The sequence below is a fragment of the Vanessa atalanta genome, chromosome 4 (assembly GCF_905147765.1).
Source record: "Vanessa atalanta chromosome 4, ilVanAtal1.2, whole genome shotgun sequence".
Taxonomy (NCBI): Eukaryota; Metazoa; Arthropoda; class Insecta; order Lepidoptera; family Nymphalidae; genus Vanessa; species Vanessa atalanta.
This window is the reverse complement of record NC_061874.1, coordinates 9090213-9116796: the sequence shown is the minus strand read 5'-3', so window position 1 is coordinate 9116796 and position 26584 is coordinate 9090213. Positions and strand designations below refer to the sequence as shown.

At 31.3% G+C, this 26584-nt stretch overlaps 1 protein-coding gene across 1 annotated transcript; it reads left to right on the top strand.

Annotated features, from left to right (window-relative positions):
* LOC125077684 (gamma-aminobutyric acid receptor alpha-like) lies at positions 1-25865 on the top strand. The gene is made up of 11 exons (XM_047689687.1): positions 1-126; positions 16455-16801; positions 16893-16960; positions 17044-17264; positions 20876-20958; positions 21814-21948; positions 24187-24314; positions 24500-24685; positions 24762-24893; positions 25060-25243; positions 25648-25865. Exons 1-11 carry the CDS (start codon positions 80-82, stop codon positions 25809-25811), a joined length of 1695 nt encoding a protein of 564 aa, XP_047545643.1. The 5' UTR covers positions 1-79; the 3' UTR covers positions 25812-25865.
* The last annotated feature ends 719 nt before the right edge of the window (positions 25866-26584 follow it).

Here is a 26584-nt window from a genome sequence, read left to right as displayed (position 1 = left end):
AGAAGTGCAACTTATTTAAAATTAACCTAACAAAAACGCATAACTATTTAAACCAAAGTGCACGAACGAAATTTTTAAGATGGTCTACGAAAATTTACTAATAACTTGCATCGTACTTCTTTTGGGGTAAGTAATAATTTTATTATTATAAGATATTTAAAAGTTATAAGTGATTATTGTTTATATAACAATTTTTTTTTAAATTTTAAATAACAATAAGAAGTTAAACACACACGATATCTGCTCATAGCCTCATAAATAATAGTTATTTATTCAAAGTATAATTAAATTATCTCATAAACGTGTATAGAAAAAATTAAAGTAATAGCTCAGTAATAACTTCATGTAGAGGCAGTCCAGGCTTGTCCCTTAACCTAGATTATTTTTTCGCCATTATTTTTAAAAAGTTAATAAGAATAAAAGCGAAATGAAGTCATTAGAGTTGGAATGTACAAAGGTGATAGCGATAAGCGATAGAAGATAAATATCATTAAGAAATCGGGATAGTGTAAATAATTTCTTCAAAAGTGGTTAAATTCAAAATTTATAACGTTCGAACACAACACAATATTATATGTACTTACAAAAAACAACCACTTTTTATTGACCTTTCACGCTTGAAATCGTTAGGCAAAATAAAACCTTAAACTCATAATATTAGTAAATAGCCCTTACTATGTTGATACTTTATGAAAATAAAATTGTTTCATTTCATTCTCACTTCCAAACAAATACACTCAGTTAGTTTATAAAACAGATTTTAAGTTGAAAAATCTCTCTAACTATTCATCCCGCCTAAGTTATATTACTAATTTTCATGACGATGAAAGTTTACGGATATTAATATTTTAGTAAGTGCGCTGAAACTTAAAATTTACCTTTTTCGCTATTAAACCGCAGCTCTCGTAAAATTTTAGTTCAAACGGAAACCTTTTTCAAATACCTTACGTGTTCGGAGCATCTCACTTCTGAAGTATGCGGCTTAATGCTTTCCAATCAACAATCAATTTTTTTTAAGGTTTTTGCTTTTAGTGTTCTAATAGAGGCAAAGAAAAACAAACTAAACAATAGTTTCAATAAAAGTTAAGCAAAATTTAGGCACAATCGGTATGTTGAAACTTATTTAAAACTCAATTGTAAGAGTTGAGCCACACACATACTCACAGAGGAAGTGGGGATTAATTTAAAAAAATATGTGAAATGTACTACAAGTTAAGGTTATAGTTCTTGCTTTTTTTGAACACAGCTTATGACAAACGATTTATCCCTAGAACTAATTATTTCATTTTTGTACATGTAAAAAAAAGAGTCCGATTTACTGAATATCTTATTAGCATTGCACTAGAACTTGAAAACTAGTCCTTAAAGAATGTCCTTCTGAGTGATGATTAAGATGGACTGTTAGTCCAAGCAAAATAGCCTACAAATTCTCTTACCTACCCTCCTTTTATAGTTTTAGGTTTCGAATAAGCAGATTCTTTATGATTTATCAAATTCCTTTCGGTATAGTAGTCGTTTATATAATAAAATTCTACAGTTATTTTTAACTTTGCCTATTAATAAATATATATCGTAAAAATATTGATTATTGCTTAATAAAAGACGTGGAGTTTACTTGGTGGTAGAGTTTTGTGCAAGCCCGCCTGGGAAAAAATCACCCAATCATTATATATTCTACTACCAAACAGCAATGCCTAGAATTGTTGTGTTCCGGTTTGAAGGGTGAGTGAACCAGTGTATCTACAGGTACAAGGGACATAGCATCCTAGCATTTTTATACGATGTAAGGAATATTACCCATCCAAGAGGTCATAGACTAAAGTCACTTACCATCAGTCGCCTCATTTATATAATAAAAAAGTGGACTCTATTTGTTAATTTTCATATAACAAATATTGACTCATACATTGTAAATCGGAGTAACTACTGAGTTTCTTGTCGGTTTTTCTCAGTAGAATCTACATTTCAAACCACATAATATTTCAATGGTGCTTTTATAACCAATGCAGGGTCGCAAAAGCTAAATAAAGAATATTTTGATTTTAAACAGACTTAGTGCGAGTACATACCTGTATATATATATATATATTATTATTGTGTGGTGATTATGCGGAGCTGAAAGTATTTAATTATAGTCGTAGCTCATTATATGTATATACGAACACAGTTAGGCGTAATATTGTATCACTTGCTTTGTTAGGATTTATTACATAAAAAGTTAAAACTAATTTCGAAAAATATTTATTGATGATGAATAATTTTATGTCCTCATATCTAGAGATACTGGAACACAGCCTCTTTCTGTTTCTATTTATGTCTTTGCTTTCTTTTTCGAAACCACTTTAGAGATTTTTATACAATTGTCACTAAGAACGATACACGAAGAAAGACTGCATATATGATTTAATTTATATTGTTTTTATGAATATGTTAGTTACCTTGGGCATTACATATATTATGTAGATTAAGATTGTCTTTTACTATAACCTTCGAATGAATATTTTAAAAGATATTAACGTTTCCAAATGGTGTGCAAAATTATATGATTCGCTGCGAAACGAGTGGTCGGGTAACAGACTAACAAATACAATTTTGACATTAACAGGTACAACTATCCAAATTTTAATGTATGATAAGTCGTGGACACATTTCGATCTATTTCATAATAAGCTTATAATCTACAACCACAAGTCAAAATAAATTAATGTTATAAAACAAAAATACCTATTACTTATTGTTTTGCTAAGCTCACTTCTCATTTTTCGCAATTGCATTGATCAATAAGAAGCCAGATCTAACTTAAATTTCATTTTCTTTATTGCACGCACTATTAAATGATTAAGGACTCTATATAATGCTAAGCTTTTTATTAATTTGACTCAAAATAAGCTCAGAAATCCAAACAAAAGCGTTCAATGTTTTGCCATCAAGTACAGTCGGATCTTGACAAATGGGTATAATTTTAAGGTAGATAAAACCTTAACAAAATGCCCACATTACTGTAACTGGATTTACCAGTGATTGCGAGCAATCTACGCCTTGCGTTACTTTACATTTACGCGTAGCTTTTATTGAATTTATATTTTTCCATCGCGTTAGAGTTTCATTACGTTGTAAATGTGGTACATTATTCGGTCATAACGAATTTTATGATTAAGACATCAGCTTACTTCAAATCGTTTTCAATGGATTCGCTAAATTTTGACTACAAAAGTAATTTTATAACATAAATATATTCTTAATTACGAAGAAGTCAGAAGAAAGAGAGAGAAGAGAAGTCATATCACTAAAATTAAGACCTTATCTATATAAAAATTAAAAATAGTTACTGTACAAATCACGGGAAATATTAGCTAGTATTCTTGCCACCAATCCACGAGGTCATAATTTGATGAATTTGTATATATATTTCCAAAAAAATAATGATCAGATGAATTTTTGTATGTGAATCATGTATGCGTTGCGAAGCAATTTATCCGATTTTGATAAAACTTTGGTAAGTTATTCTGTGATCACCAAGAACAAGTTTGTTTTTTAATTAACCCCTAGATAGAATAAAATGGTACATGCAATGCTCTTTCAACAGCAGTGATGGAATTACTCCTCGCGGCCCTAGGGCGGTAAAAGTTGATTGATGAGATTTTATTTAGTAGTAGCGCCCTCTGGGAACTCACACTTAAAAATCCAAAAATCGCTAAATAAATGAACTAATCTAATTCTTAAATCAGCCTCTAAAATTCCCACTGCTGGGCTAAGGCCTCTTCTCCCTTTGAGGAGAAGATTTGGAGCATATTCCACCACGCTGCTCCAATGCGGGTTGGTGGAAAAAACAAGTGGCAGAATTTCGTTGAAATTAGACACATGCAGGTTTCCTCACGATGTTTTCCTTCACCACTGAGCACGAGATGAATTATAAATACTAATTAAGCTCATGTAAATTCAGTGGTGCTTGCCTGCGTTTGAACCCGCAATCATCGGTTAAGATGCACACGTACTCACCACTAGGCTATCTCGGTTCTTAAAATATTCGAGCTTTATTATTTTATTATTTATTATGTTATTAAGATTTCATATAAATTCAGTAGTAATTATAGAGGTATATATATTTAAGTAATATGGCTGTACTATATGTAAAATAGACATGTGTGTGGGTGCGATCTGTGGAGTGTAGAAGTTCGAAACTCCTCGCAGAACATAATCGCGAAAATTCAGAAACACATTAAACAACATTGATTTCAATATTTATAGTTTATACCGTTTAAATTATACGCTTATCAAATAATATCGTATAATTAATATTTTACAATTGATATACGTAATGAATATTATATATTTGACGACCTCCGTGGTCGAGTGTACTGGTGTACACACTAGTTTTCATGAGTACGCCACTCCGTGGTCTCTGGTTCAATTCCCGGCCGAGTTGATGTAGAAAAAGTTCATTAGTTTTCTATGTTGTCTTGGGTCTGGGCGTTATCATCGTTACTTCTGATTTTCCATAAGACAAGTGCTTTAGCTACTTACATTGGAATCTGAGTAATGTATGTGATGTTGTCCAATATTTATTTATATTTATATGTATAAATATTTATAAAGAATATGTAACAAGTTTCTTAATATTATAGATTACGAATTATTTTATACAAATCGCTAGATTAATTTTCACTAATATTTGCCTAGTTTCTCGTATATCCCCGACCTCGTTCTCATAACTGAGATAGAACTCTAAGCCGAATACCGGATGTAATATAGCAAATACGATATTCCAATCAATGGTTCAAGGCGAAATGAATCGTGTCGGATGTTATAATGTGTTGTTTGCTCAAATACTCATCGCTCAATGTTAATACAAAACAAGAACCAACGCATACTTCGTCCCTCAGCATGTTGATAGATTAGGATTGAGAGCCTTACTGAACATTGAACCAAATACCATGACCTGAAAGTCAATATACTGAAGAGGACAGTGATATCATACATTTTAGTGCGCATAAAAGACTTCTTGTGTATCTGATAACATTTCAAACGCTTTCGAGTAACGAGAGATCGCGGTCATGTCACCTTTACAATGGGTACGAACTACTTTAAACAATATTCAATTTTATTATCTTTATGCACTTATATATATTATAATTTAGATATATTTTAGTGGTTAGTTTCAATCAACCCCTAAAAATGAAACTTTACGTAATCATTAAACTTTTAATAACGAATCGCTCGTTGTGGCCATTCTTTGTTACGTAAATAATTAATTATTTTAAGAGAATTACAGGATATTTACAATACTTGAAGTAGAATTTAAAAATAATATACAAAGAACTTGCTGATATTCATAGTCAAAAAAACCTTAGACGAACGCACAGAGCGTTGCATAGGAATTCAATAAAGAGTCCGCTATCTCTTGTTGTCGCTCGAGGGCCTTAACTGAAAATATCACATCCCGTGCGTGCTTATCGCAGTCACATTGTATGTATAAAGGTCCTTTCAGAGTTTCGACCCTAAACATTTTAAGAATATTGAAATTTACGAGTGTCCTTTGAGTGTTCGCACGGATTCAATGTGACGAATTTTATTTTGAAAATAAAGAAATAAGTCCCAAAACGGGGCGCTGGCTCTCATTTAATTATTATGTTCTTTATCAACTTTCCCTTTGATTCGCTATGATCTGAATAAACTCGATTCAAATTTGAATATACTTTTGTCGTCACAAAATCTTTAACTTAATGTTTGTTATTCAAAGTGTTATAACTACGTTTCTTAACATTTCCTTCCTGACATATGCGATAAACCATTATATATCTATATAAATAAAATTGAATGTTTGTATGTTTGTCCTATATATTTACTTTAACCTTTCATCCGGTAGTGATGAAACTTATGTTCTGCGTAGACTCGAGAAAGTTTCTAACGCTAAAAAAATATGTTTTTATTGAATGTTTGTCCTCTAATATAATTTTTCTGACTTCTATGTAGTACCCTTAATCTACTCTTCAGAAGCTGAGAATGGTAATTAGACACATATAAAACTGACAGAAGTTTCAATTATCTTCGATTGCCTTACATAACCGCTGCAAATCTTTGTTGAATAAAAGATTTGAAATCCCTGTTCAGACATTAAAATTAGGTTTCCAGTTACACGTACCATCACTTGTGCTGCATAAGTAGCATTAACGTAGCAGAAAATTCGAATCTTAGAAAATTTTATAGATAAAAAAGGGTTTTGCTGCGTATGATTAGAAAGAAAGAAATTAGAAAATATCTTATTTTAAATGCATGTAAGAAAATCAAAATGTAAATAAACGTATTATAATGATGATTTTACAAAGTACTTCTAAAATGATGTTTTTCATAAACCTTTTTATGTCCGATTCAGTATAGTTCCAAATATTAAGAAAAAAAAAATTGGCATTAATAATGAATTATAATATATTTTTAATACCTATAAAAATAAAGAATGGTAACATACATAAGAGTCGAGATGGCCCAGTGGTTAGAACGCGTGCATCTTAACCGATGATTGCGGGTTCAAACCCAGGCAGGCACCACTGAAATTTCATGTGCTTAATTTGTGTTTATAATTCATCTCGTGCTCGGCGGTGAAGGAAAACATCGTGAGGAAACCTGCATGTGTCTAATTTCAACGAAATTCTGCCACTTGTTTTTTTCCATCAACCCGCATTGGAGCAGCGTGGTGGAATATGCTCCAAATCTTCCCCTCAAAGGGAGAGGAGGCCTTAGCCCAGCAGTGGGACATTTACGGGCTGCTAATGCTAAAAAAAACATACATAAGTAATAAACCAATATTAATAATTTAAAAAGCGTCAATAGCGCAATGGTTTACCTAGCGATGTAAAAAGTCACAGGATTGATCCTGACCCCTTGGGCTATTGTCGGCCCCACACCTAACACAAGTGATAAGCTTAAAAGGAGGGGTAAATAGGAATATTAATAATTTGGGGCATTGCTAGTATTCATTTAAAAAAAAATTAAGTCGATTCGTCAAATGCGCGTTTAAGTCAAAAGTCAAATAAAATTGCTTACTTGTATATTATATACAATGAGTTGGTTTAGCCGCATTATATTTCATCTTCGCGGATTTAGAGTGTGTTAACAAGAACAGGTCACTTGATAAGGTGCCAATTTTATTAGACGATTAGATGACGCCGTCAATGTCAACCACCACTCAAAAGACATCGATCCTACAGCTTCTAGATTGAAACCTAGTTATCTGAGATGTCAATTTTGCTACGTTATGTAAAATAAAGTTCTAAATATTATTTAAAATATGATTGACTATGCTAAACGATTATAGCTTATCTTATATGTTTTATATTTGGAAGATTTCGTCAATGGGGTACGTCGCATAAAAATATTACAACAGATGATAATTTTTTCGATACAGTCTAATCTTTTTGCCAACATAAATTTGCCAAATGCATATGAAGGCTCCAAAAGAAAATATTATGAGAAAGACTGCACGTGTTGATGATTTTCACATATGTATCCAATTGATTGATTGACAACCTGGGAATGAGACCTGCATTAGAAGAAATTCCAAAACCTTCTCCTCTTTTTATGGAATATGTGACAAACGAGCAGAAGGCTCACCTGATGGAAAGTGACTACCACCGCCAATGGACATTTACAACACCGATGAGCTTACAGGTACATTGCTGGACTTTAAGGAATAGGTAGAAGAGCTTACCCATGCCGTATCGGTTCTAAAACTGGTTCCACAGAGTAGTTATGCGACACAGAAAACGCCTTACAAATCTTACTATACAATCGCGCTGTTGTGGATTTTAGACATCGAAATCCTCAAAATTCGCAAAAGGAGAGAAGGAATTTGCCCAAACGTTGGGCATTTAATGTCTGTTACTTTGTAGCAGGTACAGCCTCCGAATTTTACAAGCTTTAAATGAAATCTAAATACTGGGTAAAACAAAAATGAGCAGACTAGATGAGATTGATATAAAGTTTGTTTTAACCGCCATTAAGATAATACTATGATAGTTTGCTGCAGCTGTCGGAACTTTGCTTTTACTAAGACTAGACTAATTGATATCTGACACTAAAGACACTTGTAAAGTGAAAAGTTTTTTTCTAGGATATAATAATAATACTACGAGTATTTAAAAATTAAAAAAAAATAAAATATATTTTGTTCAAGGCAAATTAAAAAATATCTGTGAAATTCTGTTATAGAAACGAATACCTTGCTCCAAGAAGGATTTATTGACTTTGCGGAGTCGGAAACTTAGCATTATAAGCTTATCCTTACGTCTCATGTTCGTTCAATGATTATCACGGATTATATCAAAGTGATCAATGTTAACTGTGAATATCTATATTCACAGTTAACTTATATTATGTATTTCTACTTCGTTAAAAACGTCTCGATATCTCTAGCTCCAAGATTATAAATAGACCGGACTACTCTCCTTTGTAAAATAAATGCAAATTCAAAAATTGTAGTTTTACCCCAAAGTAATATACCAATGATACAATACTATAAAAATAACCAAAATATACTATATGCTGCGGAGTCTCCCTGTTTGAGGATTCCACTGAAATTTAGAATCTTAATTATGTTATTCCTAAAAACACCGTACTTTCGGTTATATTAAGAAAGTTGCTGTTTATAGTATGTATTTTTTATTAATATTCCTAACTAAATTATTTTTTGTAAATCAATCTGTGATAATGCACTGTTTACATCGTCATAGCATAGTTTCGACAAATAGCATTGATATATAATTGTATTTTTATAAATCATTTTGAAACGAAGTCATGTCTATACTACAATAATAAAAAAAATAAAAAACGTTCGATATCAGAATTGAACGACTTTTTATAGATAGATATATATGTATTAATATATATCCTTTATCAATACAATTTTCTTATAAGCAAGATTAAAAAAAATAAAAATTTTAAATTTAGTAACATAGTTAATAGTGTAACATAAAATAATTGTTATTGATGTTCAGACCACATGTGTTCTTCTTCACTGAAAGCGACAAACTTTTATGCTTTGTGATCTGATCGATGAGTTTATAATAAAAAAAAAAATTCTCCTTCATTATAAACAGAAATAATAACATATTATATGTAAGAAAAAAGTAATTCATAGAAAATATTGTACTCCGTATTTCCACTAAAACCAAAAAGTATTTTGTAATACTTTTATATTGGTGTGCAGGTGTATCAATGATAATTATGTGTAAAATTTCATCAAAGTCAGTGGGGTAAACTTATTTAAAATTCAGTTGCTACTTTTGACACACAAATAAATAAGTGAAGATAGATAAAACAAAATGCTTAAATGAGTATAATTATTTATAAAAAATAAATCTCAATCTGTCGGATAAGAAGATGTCTACAATTCCTACTAGTAATCCGTATATTTTATTTCATGTACACCTGGGAGTATAATTTTGCCTAAAGTTAAGCTAGTACCCAAAATAAATGCTTACTCAGGGCCCCTTTTCCATGAAGGAATTTACCTTTCTATTTAAAAACAAATAATGAAGTCAGTTCACCGTACCGCATCTGTGCAATGGCCTAATTTAATTTAACAATGACTACAGAGTTTCTTAAGATGGAGTAGTCTCTTCATCCTCCGTCGTATAACATTCAAGAAGTTATGATTTTATTGTTACTTCTCATGGCATTTGAGGAACTTTAATTTTATTTTTACCTAAAGGCTAAAACCATTCATTTTATATTAAAAAAATAACATCTCAACGACCTAGCACAAGAAAGAATACAGAATACAATAATACCAAAATTTATGAAAAAATTATTGAGTTTGTCAATAACGTTGACAAATTAAAAAATGACAGAACGTACGAGTCGAAGTTTCATAATCATGTCGTAGATAATTCATACTTGAATTTAAAATAACTTCATACTTTGCAATATTCTTTTCCATAATCGAAATATCGTGAAAAATCCAAACATAAAAAACATATTATGTATACAAAGACCCAATAAGTCGTCGAAGATGCTGCCGTTGTCACGAAGAAAGTGGCGGTGAACAATTTCATGACTAATACAGACGTCTATTTAGCGATCGCTGGTAATTGCATGGTCATTCTTGGTTATGTTCTGGAAAAATTCCTTATTCACGATATAAGCAAATATTATATTGGAAGTATTCTCATCATGACCGGACACATCATAGCAAGTATTCCGGACTTACAAAATGTCATCAAAGATTCACCTTATTTCAATGGAAACCAGACAACTCGGAGCTTAAACACAAACTGCTATTTCCTCATCGCAAATATTTTCTCAATAATCGGTGAATATCAAGAGTTGAGGTCAGCGCTCAATAGAAATTCAGAATTCGTGTCAGTATGATCGATTCAAACAAATGTTGGAATTGCAATGTGTTCTAGAGGTATATCTGCCGTATGTCGGCCACGCTTTAATGGCTCTAGGCTACATTCTCGAACAGTTTCAAAGTGTTGGACCTCCGCTGCCGAGCGCCGTAGTTCTAATCGGACATCTCTGTGTACTAACTGATCCTCGGACCTTATCTTCTGAACAACCCAATTTGCAAATAATTAACATTATATTTTTGTTCAGTAACATACTTATGTTTCTTTACGATTTGGTCCGAGCTCTTGATTACGAAGTGCCGCATGTGGCCGAACTTGATCAGTATATGGGATAAATAATTCAAATTTAATATACATTAACATTTTAATAAAACAATGCGTATTTTGTAAATAAAAAATATGAACAACCTTACTGCCTGTTTTCTTAAAAAGTAAATATTAATACTCTTAACGAATGATTTATGGAAGTTTGATGACGTATAAGATAATTTTAATTGGCTACGTGATGATATTGTTGCCACAACGAGACTTTAATTCATTAACCTTATTATTATGTAAACTTTTAACTCAAGCAACAGAGTAAACAGAACTTTAAGCATTTTTCTGACGTGATTATTCAAATCACGAAACGTATGCCCTCATTTCAACTGAATAGAGAGCTCTTTTTCCTAATATTATATTTTTATAAAGAAAATAGAGGTGAAGGTTTTAAAAGTTGGTTTGTCAGAATTGAAACTTGTAACACTTCGGTATTCAGCAAAGAGTGCTTGTATCGATGAGAGCTCTCTGTCACCAATAAGAGCTCACAATCAAGGCTTTTGTAGCTACAAAGAAGATATATATAAATTATAAAAAGAATATAGAATAACATTGATTTGGAAATATTTTTACTATACTTATTTTTATACTATAATACTTATTTATCTATGTTACTAAAATTGGAGCCGGACTGCCCGGTGGTTAGAACTCGTGAATCTTAAACAAAGGTTGCGAGTCCAAGCGCAGGTGGGCATCACATATTCGATTTGCTTAATTTGTGTTTACCTATAATTCATCTCGTACTCGGTAGCGAAAGAAAATAGTGTTAGGAAAAGTGTATTAGGAAGGTCTGCCATTCTTACGTGATTAACGCTGGGTGGAGGTGGTCTCTTTCTGCGAATGTGTTATATCGCGGAAGGAGGCTGCAAAAAGGGAGCGTGAGGAGAATGCCTCTACTGACCCGCTCCGCCGAAGTAGATTTGGCGGGACATCACGGTTGCATGTATAAACGACACCGTAGTATCCCCCGAAGAAACGAAAGTGGTTACCGCTATATTTTTTGTAGATATTCTGGCACAATTATCGCCGGCGAGTCCCACATACCTACACATCTTATCATTAAAAACATATATTGTATAAAAAATCTTGCTAAAGCTAAACTGAAAAAAAATGTAAGTTAAAAGAGATAAAATATACAGATTTCTAAGAAAGAATGACACTAATGAACAAAGTTTCCCAACCGCCATGAAAGATAGAGAGCCAACCCGCTATCAGTGTCAACATAACTTTCATTTACACTTCTGACCGTAACTGCATACACGGTATCAGACTTAACATATTATATAAATAAATGGTTTTGCTCCTCATATTGTGATATAAACACAAAATGATACGATAAACATTCTGTCCGCAAATAGATCGTAATGACATTACTTTTTTATTTAGTAACATAAAATATTACTTAAGCAAAGCTTGTAAATTTATTTATTAATTGGTAATTCTGATTTACCTTCTATAAGTAATACTAGGATTGAGCCTGCTTTATGGGATTTTTATATTGACAAACTTATAAATATGACCACGTTTCACAATTTCGTTCTCGTCTTAATTGGCTACCCATTAGACTTCGCTGGAATATGCATATCCTGTCTATTCTGTACAGTGTGTTGTTTCACAGTGTTACTCCCCCTTACTTAGAGGAAAAAAAATATTTTTAGGGAAACCTGGAGAAGTCCTTCGTTCTATGAAGAGATTGATTTTAAGAGTGCCGGATCATAAGTCAACTTTTTATAAAAAATCATTTACAATTTAAGCTAAAGAACAATCTTACTTTAATTTTTTTTCTATTTCTCTTTATGTTTGAGGACATATAGTATATATTCGTACTTATTGTATATAGAGTGTATTTTGATTATATGCTTGTATTTTATATGTATTGATTTATTTATTGAGTTATAATTTGTGTATTGTATACTTACATTTATTTATTAGTTTTGATTACAGATTAATGTTATTTTATTTATTATTACAGCACCCACCTCATATTCTATGAGCTATCCTAACCTAAACTGTTGGTTGCCTGGAAGAGATCGCTACGTAGCGATTAGGTCGCCAGAATAGTATGCCTCTATAATTTAGGCTGGATCCATGTTGTATTTATTTATTTTCTCTGTGTGGTGTACAATAAAGTATAAAGTAAAGTAAAGTAACTTAACATTTTATTTAAAAATTATATGAAATGTAATTTTTATAATGCGTTTTGAATAGTTAAGAATGCTAACATCACACAACTTCATTTTAAAATATATTATACAATAGGACTTGATTGCCTTACCTTAGTGTGATTTTCGTTTAGTGTAGATTCGAACCCTTAAACGTTGTAATTTTCTAAATCTATTCTATTTTATTTAACTATTATTTTTCTAATTATTAAATTCTACATTAAAATTAAAATTCACATAATTTACGTAGTACAAGTACTTCTGAATCGTCCTTTTGCAAGATTAAGTTGCATTTTAAGTAAACGATTTTGTTATCATTATCATCTATTTTATCCTTTATTTAGTAAAACATATTACATTTGATTTTTTTTTTAACATGAGATTTAAATTAATAATTATCATTACTTTATTATTGCTGAGTTTTATTACAGAAGCGAACACCTTGCTCGGCTGATCAAGTTTTTCTTCACTTACCAAAATTTTACAATGTTTGTCTAATCTATTAAAATAATCAATCTTATTGGTTCTAATTGTAGGTATTCCAAATGTATCTTAAGCTTAATAACATAATGTAATGAATAGTGCTGAAGAAACAAAAACAGAAATTGAAAACTAAAAATTATACAGTTCATGCACAAACGAAACAAGCATCTGGAGCCTGGCGGGGCTCCAAATAAATCGGCTTCTACATCAACTTTTTCGCGGTTTCAGTATACGTATGTTACATTCCCTACTATTCTACCTCTTTTCAGTATAATATATACATTATTTAATTGTACTTAGATAAAAACACAGATAATAATATAATATCTCAATCATTTTGCTAATTCATATATTTAAAATAACTTGTTAAGAAAACATTAATAATATAACATTAAGTGGGTTTTGCCTATCCTTGCCTATTTGATGAAACTATCAGAGCCCTCCTTCCCTTTAGTACGTCATGCCTATGATAGACGGATTAATATTCTCAGCTGATTAATATTGTATATATGTATGTATATATACCGAATTAATCGGTCGTATAAAACTCATTGCGGTTAAAATGAACTAAAATTTAGGATGAGTTGAAGAAGAGCGTGAATTTTGTGTTTTAGTTGTTTTACGGAGAGTAAACTCAGGAACTACGGCACCTATTTGAAGAAAATCAATATTTGAAAGGTACATTTTTGTAGAAATTAATTAGGTTATATAAATAAGTCGTGTATTTTAAAATCTTCAGTGCTGTACGCCGCGTAAATATTAAAGTTACACGAAAATAATGTAAAGAAGAATTGTTTCTCACAATAAGTTCTTAAAAAAAAGGTCGGACTAGCATATATCTGTCTTATAAAGATAACTCACAGTATCCTTTTTTTTTTAAATTTCGGTCAAGAACAAAGGATTATTTTCTAAGTTTTTATAACCAATATAGTGTATAAAAATAAATATGTTTATTATCTTAAGTACTAATTAAGAATAAACTTGTCGTTACATTTATATAATTTTATATAATCTGTTACGAGTTATCGCAAAATTTAAAAAATAATTATCGTAGCGCTTAGCGATACGATGGCGGGACTTACCTTACTTTCATGGGCATTCTCCTTTGCAATTTTTAGTGCGGCTTATGTAAATATATTTGTTGTTGAACACAAATAATGCTTTGGGTACTTACTTTCTTACTCTCTTTCTTGTTGGTACAATCGATTTCAATTCATCAATCAGTTCGAACAGCCGGTAGCTTTATACTTAATCAAATTCTGAAAATTGACGATTCAAAAATGCTTACGTTATTTGTATAAAATTTTACAAGAATGAAATCAATAAATTTTAATAAAATCACTCAATGGAGTTATTCATAGAGGTGTTTTCCATTGTTTAAACAAAAATTTAAAATAACGTAGGCCTTTTTTTTAATTTAAACAGTTCGGACTGTTAAAGTTTCAATTTTACTGGTTTTTTTTATTAATTTTTTTTTTTTAATTTTCATAATATTTTCATTTTTTATAAGTGCTTATCATAAAGAAATTTGTATAAAAATGTAATAATTCAAACATCTAAATTGAGTCTGCAATATTTACAACTTTTCTCATCCATCAGATTACTCCGAAGTGAAGATTTTTTATAACAAAGTTTTCTTTCAGAAACAATGGTTCAAAAGAATTAAATTATGTATCAAATTCTTGCTAATATTACTATGACCGTTTTATACTTAAATTATTTTATAAGCCGTGTTTTAGTGAAAGAAAAATACTATATTTTCTTTATTTAAACATTAATTAGAATCAGATTTTCTGTAAGCCTCTACTAACAAATTATATTATTTATTATTGTACTTTCTGGCACTTAATGCGTATGTAAAATTTCAGCCTAATCTTTTGGATAGAATATATCTTAAATTTATTTGCAAAATTATACCCACACAGAAATAATGAAATTAAAAAGTTACTAAAACAAATATTGTCTACTAAAACAAATATTGTCTCTCTGTTCATCTCTTCTAATAAAGAATAAGGGCACTACAAAAATAATTTTCATCTTATCTCTGTAGTTATTTCTTCTAACTAACTGAATCTGTGATAGATAATGAATCAAGTTTATAAAGTTTGAAATAAGCATAAATCACTGCGTAGTTTTTACTCGCTTCAATGGAAAGGGAGCGAGCTCTTGAGCAATCAATGATATGGAGAAGTCGCAATCATCTCGCGTGGTAATTCAATTACAATAAGTGTTCAGATTGACAATTTCAAACTATGGTCCTTATATAAATTGCTACATTTGACTACATAGACTTATTATTAAGTTGCATCACGTGTTATTAAAATCACGCATATTGTCATCTCACCAAATAAGTATGTTATTCAGTTTAAGTTCAATAAATACCAAAATAAATTCAACAGATTAAAATAATGTGGCTTAAAGTACAGTATTAACATATCTTGCTATCCACGGCATAGTAAGTAAACTTTAAGAATCAGGTTTAAAATAACGTCTATATTTCAATTTGTTTTAAGACTACTTACGTATTTTCCATAATAATAATATAACTCTAAACTATAGCAAAGATAACGTATTTTGGAATATAAGTGAGAAAATGAGGTGCCTTCCTTCTTTAAAGGTTTATGTTGTTTACTGTTCTGCAGTGACTACATCCGATTAGGAAGCGCCTGACGCTTCGAAGCAAAACGACGAAAACGAAAAATAAAATAAATTATATGAAAAAGACTCCGAAAACATTTTGTTTTTAGGGGACACACATAAAGTACTATAGCTCTCGATGAATAATGAAAATAAATGAATAACAAGTACTACATTTTGCAATTTCTCATTGAAATACCATCAGGCAACCCTGTTTTACATAATACAAAATAAAAAGGGCGACGTTTTTGCGGTAAAGGTAGAACATTGGTACGAAATTGCATAACTAGATAGCGGTGTGCTGCTTAAATAATACTCAAATTGAATAAATATTGGTAAAAACATTTTGTTTTTGAGATATTTATCTAGAACTACAAACTATAATTCAAACTCTATATGTATATATATATATATATATATATATATATATATATATATATCTATTAGTTAATATCCATAAAATATTTATTATCTCTTATATTTATAATATATTATTTTTATAATTCAGCAAAGAAGCTTTCGCAAAAGGAGCAATTTATTTGACGACAAAAAATGGAACATTTCCAATAATGCTGACATCCTTCAAGTCCCATGACAGTAGTACATCGGGAGACACTCCGAAGATTTTATCTGCAATTGCTAACAATCTATCAAGAGACAACATAGATGGTCACTGGGACAAAAGCTCTGGCGTATTATTTTCAAGTTTTCTTAACGATACCAACGACAAAAATAACGCTAACTTATGGAAAACAAAGAGAAGCATAAACGACGCTGTGTCGAAAAACATCACATTAGTCTTGGAAAACCTGCTAAAGAACTACGAGAATTCGCAACTACCTACTCACGGTAAAGGTACGTAAGTACATAGCTAAAATCTTAAAATATTGAAAGAGTTCATGGCGTTTGATTAATATTATTACGCATATTTCTTTATTAATACCAGGTTATCCTACGGTTGTACAAACAAACATATTAATTAGGAGTATGGGTCCAGTTTCTGAACTAGATATGGTAGGTAAAATGAAATTGTGTAATTTATTTTTTTAAGTATTTCAGTAATGTAATGTAATGTTGTTTTATGTTTTCGTAACTAGGATTATTCAATGGACTGCTACTTCAGGCAATACTGGAGGGACACTCGACTGTCATTCTTGGGTCCCATTCGCTCCTTATCCCTTTCTATTAAAATGTTAGAAAGAATATGGCGACCAGATACTTACTTTTATAACGGGAAGCATTCATACGTTCACACTATTACCGTACCCAATAAGTTACTGAGGATCAGTCAACACGGTGATATTCTCTACTCTATGCGGTAAGTACCTAGGTGTTATTATGAAAAGTAATATTAAGTATTATTATTATTAAAAAACTCTATTAAATCAAATCTATTTTTATCTAAATTTGTTCGCTTTCAAAATATATAAATAGCCTTTTATATGCAAACGAACTTGAAAATACAGAAACGAAAGGAGAATGGGCAAAAACGTATCTAGGTTGATCTACCTAATCAACCAAAAATACCATTTAGTTACCAATAACAAAAAATGTTATAATTACTTTGATATCAAGGATAATTTTGTTTAGGCTTGAACAAGGCGGAATGAATATATATTCTCATGTTCCAATTGTATGTCGTGCTGTCGAAAACGTTCAGTAAGCGTCATATAAACTAAGTTAAATAAAAAAACAGAAAAAACATCTAAAATGATCTATAATATTTATAAAGCCAAATTTGTATTTTTATTATTAATCTAAATATTTAAATCAATATGTATCAATATGAGCATACAAGGGGCAAACTGCCCATATGTATCGGACCACGAACATCATCAAATATAAGTACATTTAAATCTCCATTAAAAGAGTAAAAAGCAAGTGTTCAAAAGTTCAAGTGTGTGTATGAAGTATCGTAATATTTCTGCCAGCAGAAATATATAAAAATTCGAAGGAGATAGAATCCTCTCCAAATCGGAAAGTTTAAATATGCGTGGAGGTATACTTGTTGACTTTTAGACATGTATCTCAAATGTTAGAAAAGATTAACCGCTGAGTGTCTTCCCGGTTCTTCTCGGTAGATTCTACAATTCGAAACAATGATAGCTATAGATCTGTAAGATCCTTGATTTTAATTTTAAATGTAAATTCAAACCTCTACCTGCTTATTATATTTATTATCCATTTATCTATTATATTTATTAATTAAATCCATATTATCCATATTAATATTATAAATGCGAAAGTAACTCTGTCTGTCTGTCTCGCTTTCACGCCAAAACTACTGGACCGATTTTAATGAAATTTGGTACACAAATAGTCTAGAGCCTGAGAAAGGACATAGGCTACTTTTTATTTGGAAAAAAGGGTTGTAATGGGGTGAAAAAGGGGATGAAAGGTTGTAAGTTGTTGAAAGTATTGTTATTTTTAGAACTAGAAGCATAAAACTTATATGTACACTTATAAACTAACATATCATGACACCCACTAAGGAGCAGATTTTGGAAATTCTACCCCTAAAGGGGTGAAATAGGGGTTGAACGTTTGTATGGAAGTCCGTTATTTTTTAAGTTAGAAACATGAAACTTTATTTTTGAGATACTAATTAAAAGGAGTAGATACTTATTTCAGTGTTTCTGCATATTCTACCCCTACGGGGGTGAAATAAGGGTTGGATGAAGTTTGTATAAAAGTCCGTCATTTTTGAAGAAAGAAACATGAACTTTATTTCTGGGATACTGATAAAAAATGAGTAGATACGTATTTAATTTTTATTTTAGCGTATCTAGATAATCTACCACTGAGGAGGTGAAATAAGGGTTGAAAGATGTTATCGGAGTCAGTCATTTTTTAAGTTAAAAACACGAATATTTATTTTTGGGATACTGATTAAAAGCGAGTAAATACGAATTTTAGTGTTTTTTGATATTGTACCACTAAGTGAATGAAATATTTATTTTTGGGCTACCGATTAAAAATGAGTTGAAACCACACACCAATGTGGTTCACAAAGAGATCTTACATTAACGTAATATTTTAAGTTAATTTGTTAATATATTCATATTCTACGCGAGAGAAGCCGCGGGTAAGAGCTAGTATTATATATACTTTCTGAGTGGGCTTATGCACTATCTATAATTATCAGATAGAACGCATTCAGTATTGCTGCAGCATTGTGAAAGTTTTCAAACATATAATGAACAAATCTCTAAAAATTCTCAACTCGAAGGAGTTTCAAGTCCCGCTTGAATCGTTCGTTCACCACTTCCATTTTGTGATCGTAATTAGGCTCTAACTGTTCCTACCTTCGTTCAGTGGTATATTTGCAACATTGCCACATGTGTCTAAGTTACAGCAATCCTTAACTTTAAACCGATCCAAAATATATATAACAATTATATGTACCTATAAAACAATTATTATTAATTTAATATAAAGAAAAAAATATTTATCGATACAGTACTACTCTAATGAAATATTTGAAGCCAAATCTTTTAATAGACTGATGTTATGACCCTTGTCATAAAGTAAAAACCGTTTGTTCGTTATTATAAATAAAATGGCATTGTGGTAAAAAAAATATTAGAAAATTAGAAAAGGGTAAAGGGACGTGCATTGCCTAAGGTATCGATATGGTCAATTCGGCCCTGGCTGGAATGGGAAATTGCTACTTTTGTGTATCAATACGTAGGTTCCATGACATATTATATATATATCCATTTTAATTTTGAACTTTTTTTTGGAACAAGTGTAGTTGGTATCATCAAATTCTTATTTAGCGCTACCTTTCAATATATACAATGGATCTCAAAGTATAATAGCACAAAGAAATTTAACATTTGATTCAATAAGAGACATTCTCTTGCCATAACGAATTACTGCTAAAAGTTTCAACGCAATATTTTTAAAAGTGACACACGAGTGATAAGAAGACCACCTAAAACCTCAAAAAATAAAAACATTTTCGTCAATACCTACTTCACTCACTCTGCTGTCTGCTTATTCGACTACTGTGACATTGAGATTCTTTCTTAAAGTGGTAAATATTTGTCAACGACGTTTACATCCAAAGGCAATTCGTCAAAGGATGTCGGAATGTAATTTATTAACGATATTACGTATTTTATATTTAAAAAACAAAATATCGAAGTGTACTTGTATTAAGATCCGACTCCTAAATATATTGTCAAAACTCAAATAATAATTAACTTAAAGGTAATTTTTAAACATTCCGATCCACCGAATCTATTATATGTACAAATAGAATCAAGTTCTAAGAACATTTAGGACAATGCAATCGTATACCATAAACAAAATACGACACTATGACAACGTAATGTGTGTAAAGGGAAACATAATAAGCGCACACAGTTTAAATTAACAAAAAAAATAAAAAATGCAAAATAAGTGCCGTGTTCAAAGTGAAGAAGGTCAATAATAGTAACAGATAAAAGCACAGTACACAACGTCAAACGAAAACAATGATACTTCTAATGGTAGAATAAGTATAGATGTTAGAGGTTGCTGATAGATTCAGAAATTTCGCTGCACTTGCGGCGATGTCTACACACCCACCTATATAATAAAAATAAGCTTTTTATTTACATACGTTTCATTAGTATTATGTAGTTAGACAACTCTGCCCATTCTCCATTATAAAAAATATAAATGATGTTCAACGAGAAAAAACATTAATTTTGCCGTCGCTAAAAGCATAGCGTACATTTTAATTGGCAATGTGAAAAATGTTGACGCTCCGGTTACCCGACAACACAATTATGATATCTTGCTGCTTATAAATTACACATTAAATATATGATTGGACAATAAATCTTCTACATCTCATTTTAACTTCAATAGCCTAAAGTATGAATACTCGAAAAAAATATCAAACTTTCGTAATTTACATAACATTTTGTAACACTACAGGTTAACGATTAAAGCGAAATGTCCGATGGAGCTTCGTAATTTCCCGATGGATCGGCAATCGTGTCCGCTCATCCTCGGCAGCTGTGAGTATACATGGATTTCATGATATATTCCAACCAGTGACGATTTAGGAAAAACCTGGCGGCCGTAAGAAGTTATCAGAGCATGCAAAATCGGCTTACAATACCGCCAAACGCTTAAACACCTTTTCGTATATTCGTGTTTTATAGGAAAACAAATCGATATATTTAAATATGACTCAGCCGATAAGTTAAGTGTATAGATAGGTATATTCACTCTATTTAGTAAGTGCTTAGTATACTGTTAATTTACAAAGCGGCAGTAACTTTTAAAGGACTAGGCAAACGAGTAATAGGCATATTGATAGACAATTTAATTTTATATATGTTATAATGTGTGTGTCTCTAACTGTTCCTCCACGTAATTATTATAACAGAGTAATTCGACATAGAATCTCATACATATCCAAATGATCGACAATTTTACAACTTTTTTATGATTTGATATTTTTATAACAATTTGCTCACGTGTTATCCTTCATCGCCAACCATCTTCGGTTGATAATGCTATAGCCAGTTTTTGTTTTGTTTTGTTTTGTTTTTTTTCACGCAGTGGAAACCTTCAGTAAGAACCCCTGGGGGAAAAACGTGTTGTAGCCACCAGACTATCGCGACTCAGACACATGTACTTATTAACCAGAATTAATCCGAAGTCACATTTCGTAATATTTATTTATTTATTTGAAAGCTTTATTGACCACCATAAACTTAATGGGACATAATGCCTGAAGGCATTCTCTGCCAGTCAACCTTTAGGTCAAACAGAAAAACCATGAAGGCGGTAATTAAAAATTAATTAACAATATATAACAATAAGTGCACATACTTTATATTTTTCTTTTTCATGACTGAAATAAGATGCGTACTCAAACCAGCAACTAGTATATCAGTGGCAGAATTCGCAGAGCGTTAATTTCGTGCCTGGCATGACTTTATCTCAGTTCGACCTCATCAGCTTCCCATACAGAAATTTCACCTTTACCAGACGAGAAGGTAAGTAACAAGATATATGTACATTGACCTAAATGACACAAACAAATACACATACATCTATTATCTAGTACACATAATAAAATTGGAGTGTCTGTTTGTAATATTAAAATAACCGCTTTACTAAATAATAAACCATGTTTACACGGTACATATACCAAAATAACTTTATTTAAAATTTTACTCTGCTTGTTCCGGCTATTCTCTGGAACGGCTGGACGGATTTTAACGGGACTTTCGCTGACAGATAGCTGATGTAATATGGAGTAACTATACTTTATAAAATAATTAACTAACTATAAACTATAACACTATAAAATAATAATAAAGTTATTATTTTAAGTTTTTAAGTGTTAATTTCAAACGCGTGCGAAGTAAGCCTAAACCAAAAAAAAATTAAATCATAAATCTAAAAGGAAACACTGAACTATTAAGAACTTCGACACAACCTTTAATATTAATTTCATCACTTTTATAAATGTGATGACGTTGTATCATCGGTTACGTCAGACACTTGAGACATAAAGAGTGTGAAATTAATAAAATCTAGGAAAGCAAAATATGCTAACGCTATCAATATCGTAGGTAGGCAAAAGCACTCGATCCCAGCCTCTCATAACAGCCTTCGTCCCACTAAACGCGACCCTGGCTAGCGAGCGTTATCCGCTTAACGCTTAATGTGATTTCGCACACTTCGATTGAGATATGCAAAACCCGAGCCAAATAAATCCGTTTATATAAAATGATTATGATTATGAAATATTTGGACGTGCGCACAATTCAGTCTCGTTACGCAAGATCTTCCACAATCCACAACAATTTTTTTTCTTATTATGGTTAAGAAGGAATATTACTTTTATGATTTAGTGATATTATATATTCACTATATATATTAATTAAAATAATTGCGGATAGCGGGAGACAAATCCGCAATCGCTAGCACAAAACATATAAAAAATAAACAGAGGGCTCGTTAAAAAAACGGGAATTTATGAAGTGTGAGTAAAAAAATATAAGTATTGAAGAACTTTCTAAAAATATGCTATGTCAAATATTTAACGATCGCAACACATCGAGGCACATTTATCTAAATTGCCTTTTGGAAAGACTTTTCACACACTTTCCTGTACAAATATGATTTCAGATTTCTTTCCTTTAAAAGCCTGTAGTACTTCATGTGTAGCGCCACGAGCGTCGGTCTTATGACGACACAAGTCTGCTTTTACGCTTCAAAAATTTCACCATTTTCCGCACTCACTTCGAATGAATGACGACATGTTTCATTTATTTAATTACTACAATAATGTTAACATTGTACGTTCCTAATTTAATATAATAAGAAATAAATAAATAACACACTTTCTAAAGATAAATTTACAGATTTTAGAGTTTTACATTACATTAGCAGCTTGTAAATTTCCCACTGCTAGGCTAAGTCCTCCTCTCCCTTTGAGGAGAAGGTTTCGAGCATATTCCACCACGCTGCACCAATGCGGGTTGGTGGAATACACATGTGGCAGAATTTCGTTGAAATTAGACACGAAACCAGATGAATTATAAACACAAATTAAGCACATGAAAATTCAGTGGTGCATGCCTGGGCTTGAACCCGAAATCATCGGTTAATATGCACGTGTTCTAGCCACTGGGCCATCTTGGCTCTATTGATATTATAGTGCAGTGGCGGATTTAATAGCAGGCTTAAATAGAGTAGGCTTGAGCCAAGGCATAGATATGTATATTAAAGAATTCATTATTTTAATTACTTTTGTAGCAACAGACAGCAGGAAAGTAATGTCAGCATTTTGAAATAAATATCGTTCAAAGGGAAGAGGGCGACAAAAAATTAACAGCAAGTACTTAAAGGTTTTAAAGAAATTACAGTTAAATACTCATAAGTGCACGAATACTTTAAACATAAATGGAGGACCTGAATTTTTTGACCTAACCATGATCGATTAATTTTACGATTGCCCCACGACCTATTAATAGCTGTATCTTGTGTCATTGGACACAAGATACAGCTACTAATAGGATATGTTAACCAACTCTTAAGCACATCAAAATATTTCAACTAGCCTAGACTTGGAATAAATACATGAGATGGTATTACAATTTTCTCTCGAAAGGACGACAAATGCGAAGAAATTTTATTATAAGACCCAATGCATTAAGCATAGCCGTAAGGCCAATAACTTTAGAATTAAATTACATTAAAACTATATTTATGACATAATTCAGGGGACTTCTCGGTGCTCCAAGTGTCGTTCAATCTTCAGCGGCACACAGGATATTTCCTCATCCAAGTGTACGTGCCCTGTATCTTGATTGTGGTACTCTCTTGGGTGTCTTTTTGGATACATCGTGAGGTTAATATTTAATAACTTATATTATATCTAATAATAGCCTATATCAATTTATCAAATATTCAGTACGTCGCATTTTTATCTGCTGCTGACAATGGTACAAAATCTGTAATTGAATATTAAATTATTTATTTAAATTAACAACATTTCAGTACTATATATTTATAATATAATTTGTTTGCTTTAAGGCAACGTCAGATCGAGTCGGCCTTGGGATAACTACGGTTTTGACTCTATCAACAATAAGTCTTGATTCTCGCACAGACCTCCCTAAAGTGCGGTACGCTACCGCCCTAGATTGGTTCCTGCTTATGAGTTTTTTCTATTGTATCGCTACTCTGCTTGAGTTTGCTGGAGTACATTATTTTACAAAGGTAAACTGAAAATTGTATGAAAGATTTAATTAAATTACTATAATTATAATGAGGTTTTGTGAATTTTTATCTCTAGGTAGGATCTGGGGAAATTGTGATAGATGACTCTGAGTGGGAGGATTTAATAGAAGAAGTTGGTGGAGACGCATTTGCAGCTCGGCAACTAGCAGTACGTCGACGCAGCTCTGTTAGATCGGGCAACAATTTCGTGAGTAAAAATGTATTAAATAAAATTGTAGCACAAAAAAAACTAAATTAGTTAAAAGATTACCTATGAAAGATGATAATTAATAATATAGTCTGTCAGTTAATGTAGACATACAGAAGTTGTTTTTTGTATCTTTATTAAAGTTCATCACTTCGTAAATTTCTAGAGCTTTTCAACGGCCAATGAAAATCACGACCAGACAGATTTAACACAAAAACCGGAGCAAACCGCCGTCCGCCTGACAATGGAGCGAACTACGCAGACTGAGGTCAGAGTGCCACGCTGGAGACAGCTGCTATACTGCCTCGCGGGTGACGATCAGTACCGCCGTCAAAGACAGAGGGAAGCTGGTTAGTATAATACAGGAATATTTGTGTTCAAATAAATTGCGTGTCATTTTTAACAATATACCATCATAATTTTAACTTATGACATAGGTACGACCTTCTAGCTTGGTTTGTCTTAGCAGAAAATCTATTTGTAACTTAATATTGAGACTTTATTCATTTGAATATTAGGCTTTGTAATTATTCCTCTCTTAAATGTTTCAGAAAGTATAGCGCTTATTAACAGATAAAAAATAAATAATGCCTATACGAAAATAGAATATTAAAAAATTATAATATGTACTTACTAAATGCTTGTCTATATTTAAGACTTGTTTTATAAACCTAATCTTAAGTAAATATACAATAAACGTCATATTATATTGCGCAAAAATAACTAATCAACTATTTTTTTACCGAATGTACAGGTAATCGCGGTCACATCAATAGCGTGTCGCACATAGACAAGGCTGCGCGCGTCTTGTTCCCAGCATCGTTCGCTCTTCTAAACTTTTTCTACTGGATGATTTATGCTTTATCAAACGATACTTTTGCCTGGAGCGACAACCCTATCAATACTCTGTCACATTAAGTGAAAGCAAAGTTAATTTTGGGGACATACAACCAGGAGGTACACTAAGAAGTACTATGCCTAATCCTATCGAAGAAGAAGTAAAGATAAATTAATTACTTGTGAATTGCTAATAGGTCTGTGAATTCTGTTATATTAAGTACAACTTACTTGATTAATAAATCTTTAATTATAACACAATTTGAATAACTACTTATATTCGCTTTCATTTTAGTTCAAATGTTTCGAGATCTTACTCCCCGGCATTTAAAACAATTTTTTCAAAGAAACATTGTAAATAACATAGACAATTCAAGATCTGAATCAATGACATAAAAAAAGAATTCGAATTCGAAGTTGCTTATTTTTATTAACTCCTCCTGTGTAGAATAGGCGGTTTTGACTCATATAGAATAACTTTTTTTACGTGTGAATAATGTTCCACTAGATAACTAATTTTAAGTTAAAATAGCTTGATGATGGTTTCAAAAACAAATTTGCGCACTTGATTTGCAATACACATAAGAGTGATCATCAAAAGCCGTATGACTATGAATATTTAGTAACATGGATTTTTATAGAATTAATGCAATTATTTGTTATAAATTTAAAAATAAAAATAAAGTTTGCAATGTAATGTATGTATGTATGTATGTAATGTATTTTAATAATTCCATACTGTTTACATTCAAGTACCATGTTGCTCCCTCGTAATGTTGCTCTAAAATTGGTCAATTTGTTATTGTTAATTATGTATAATAATTTTTCTATAATCATAATTTATTGCTTTAAAT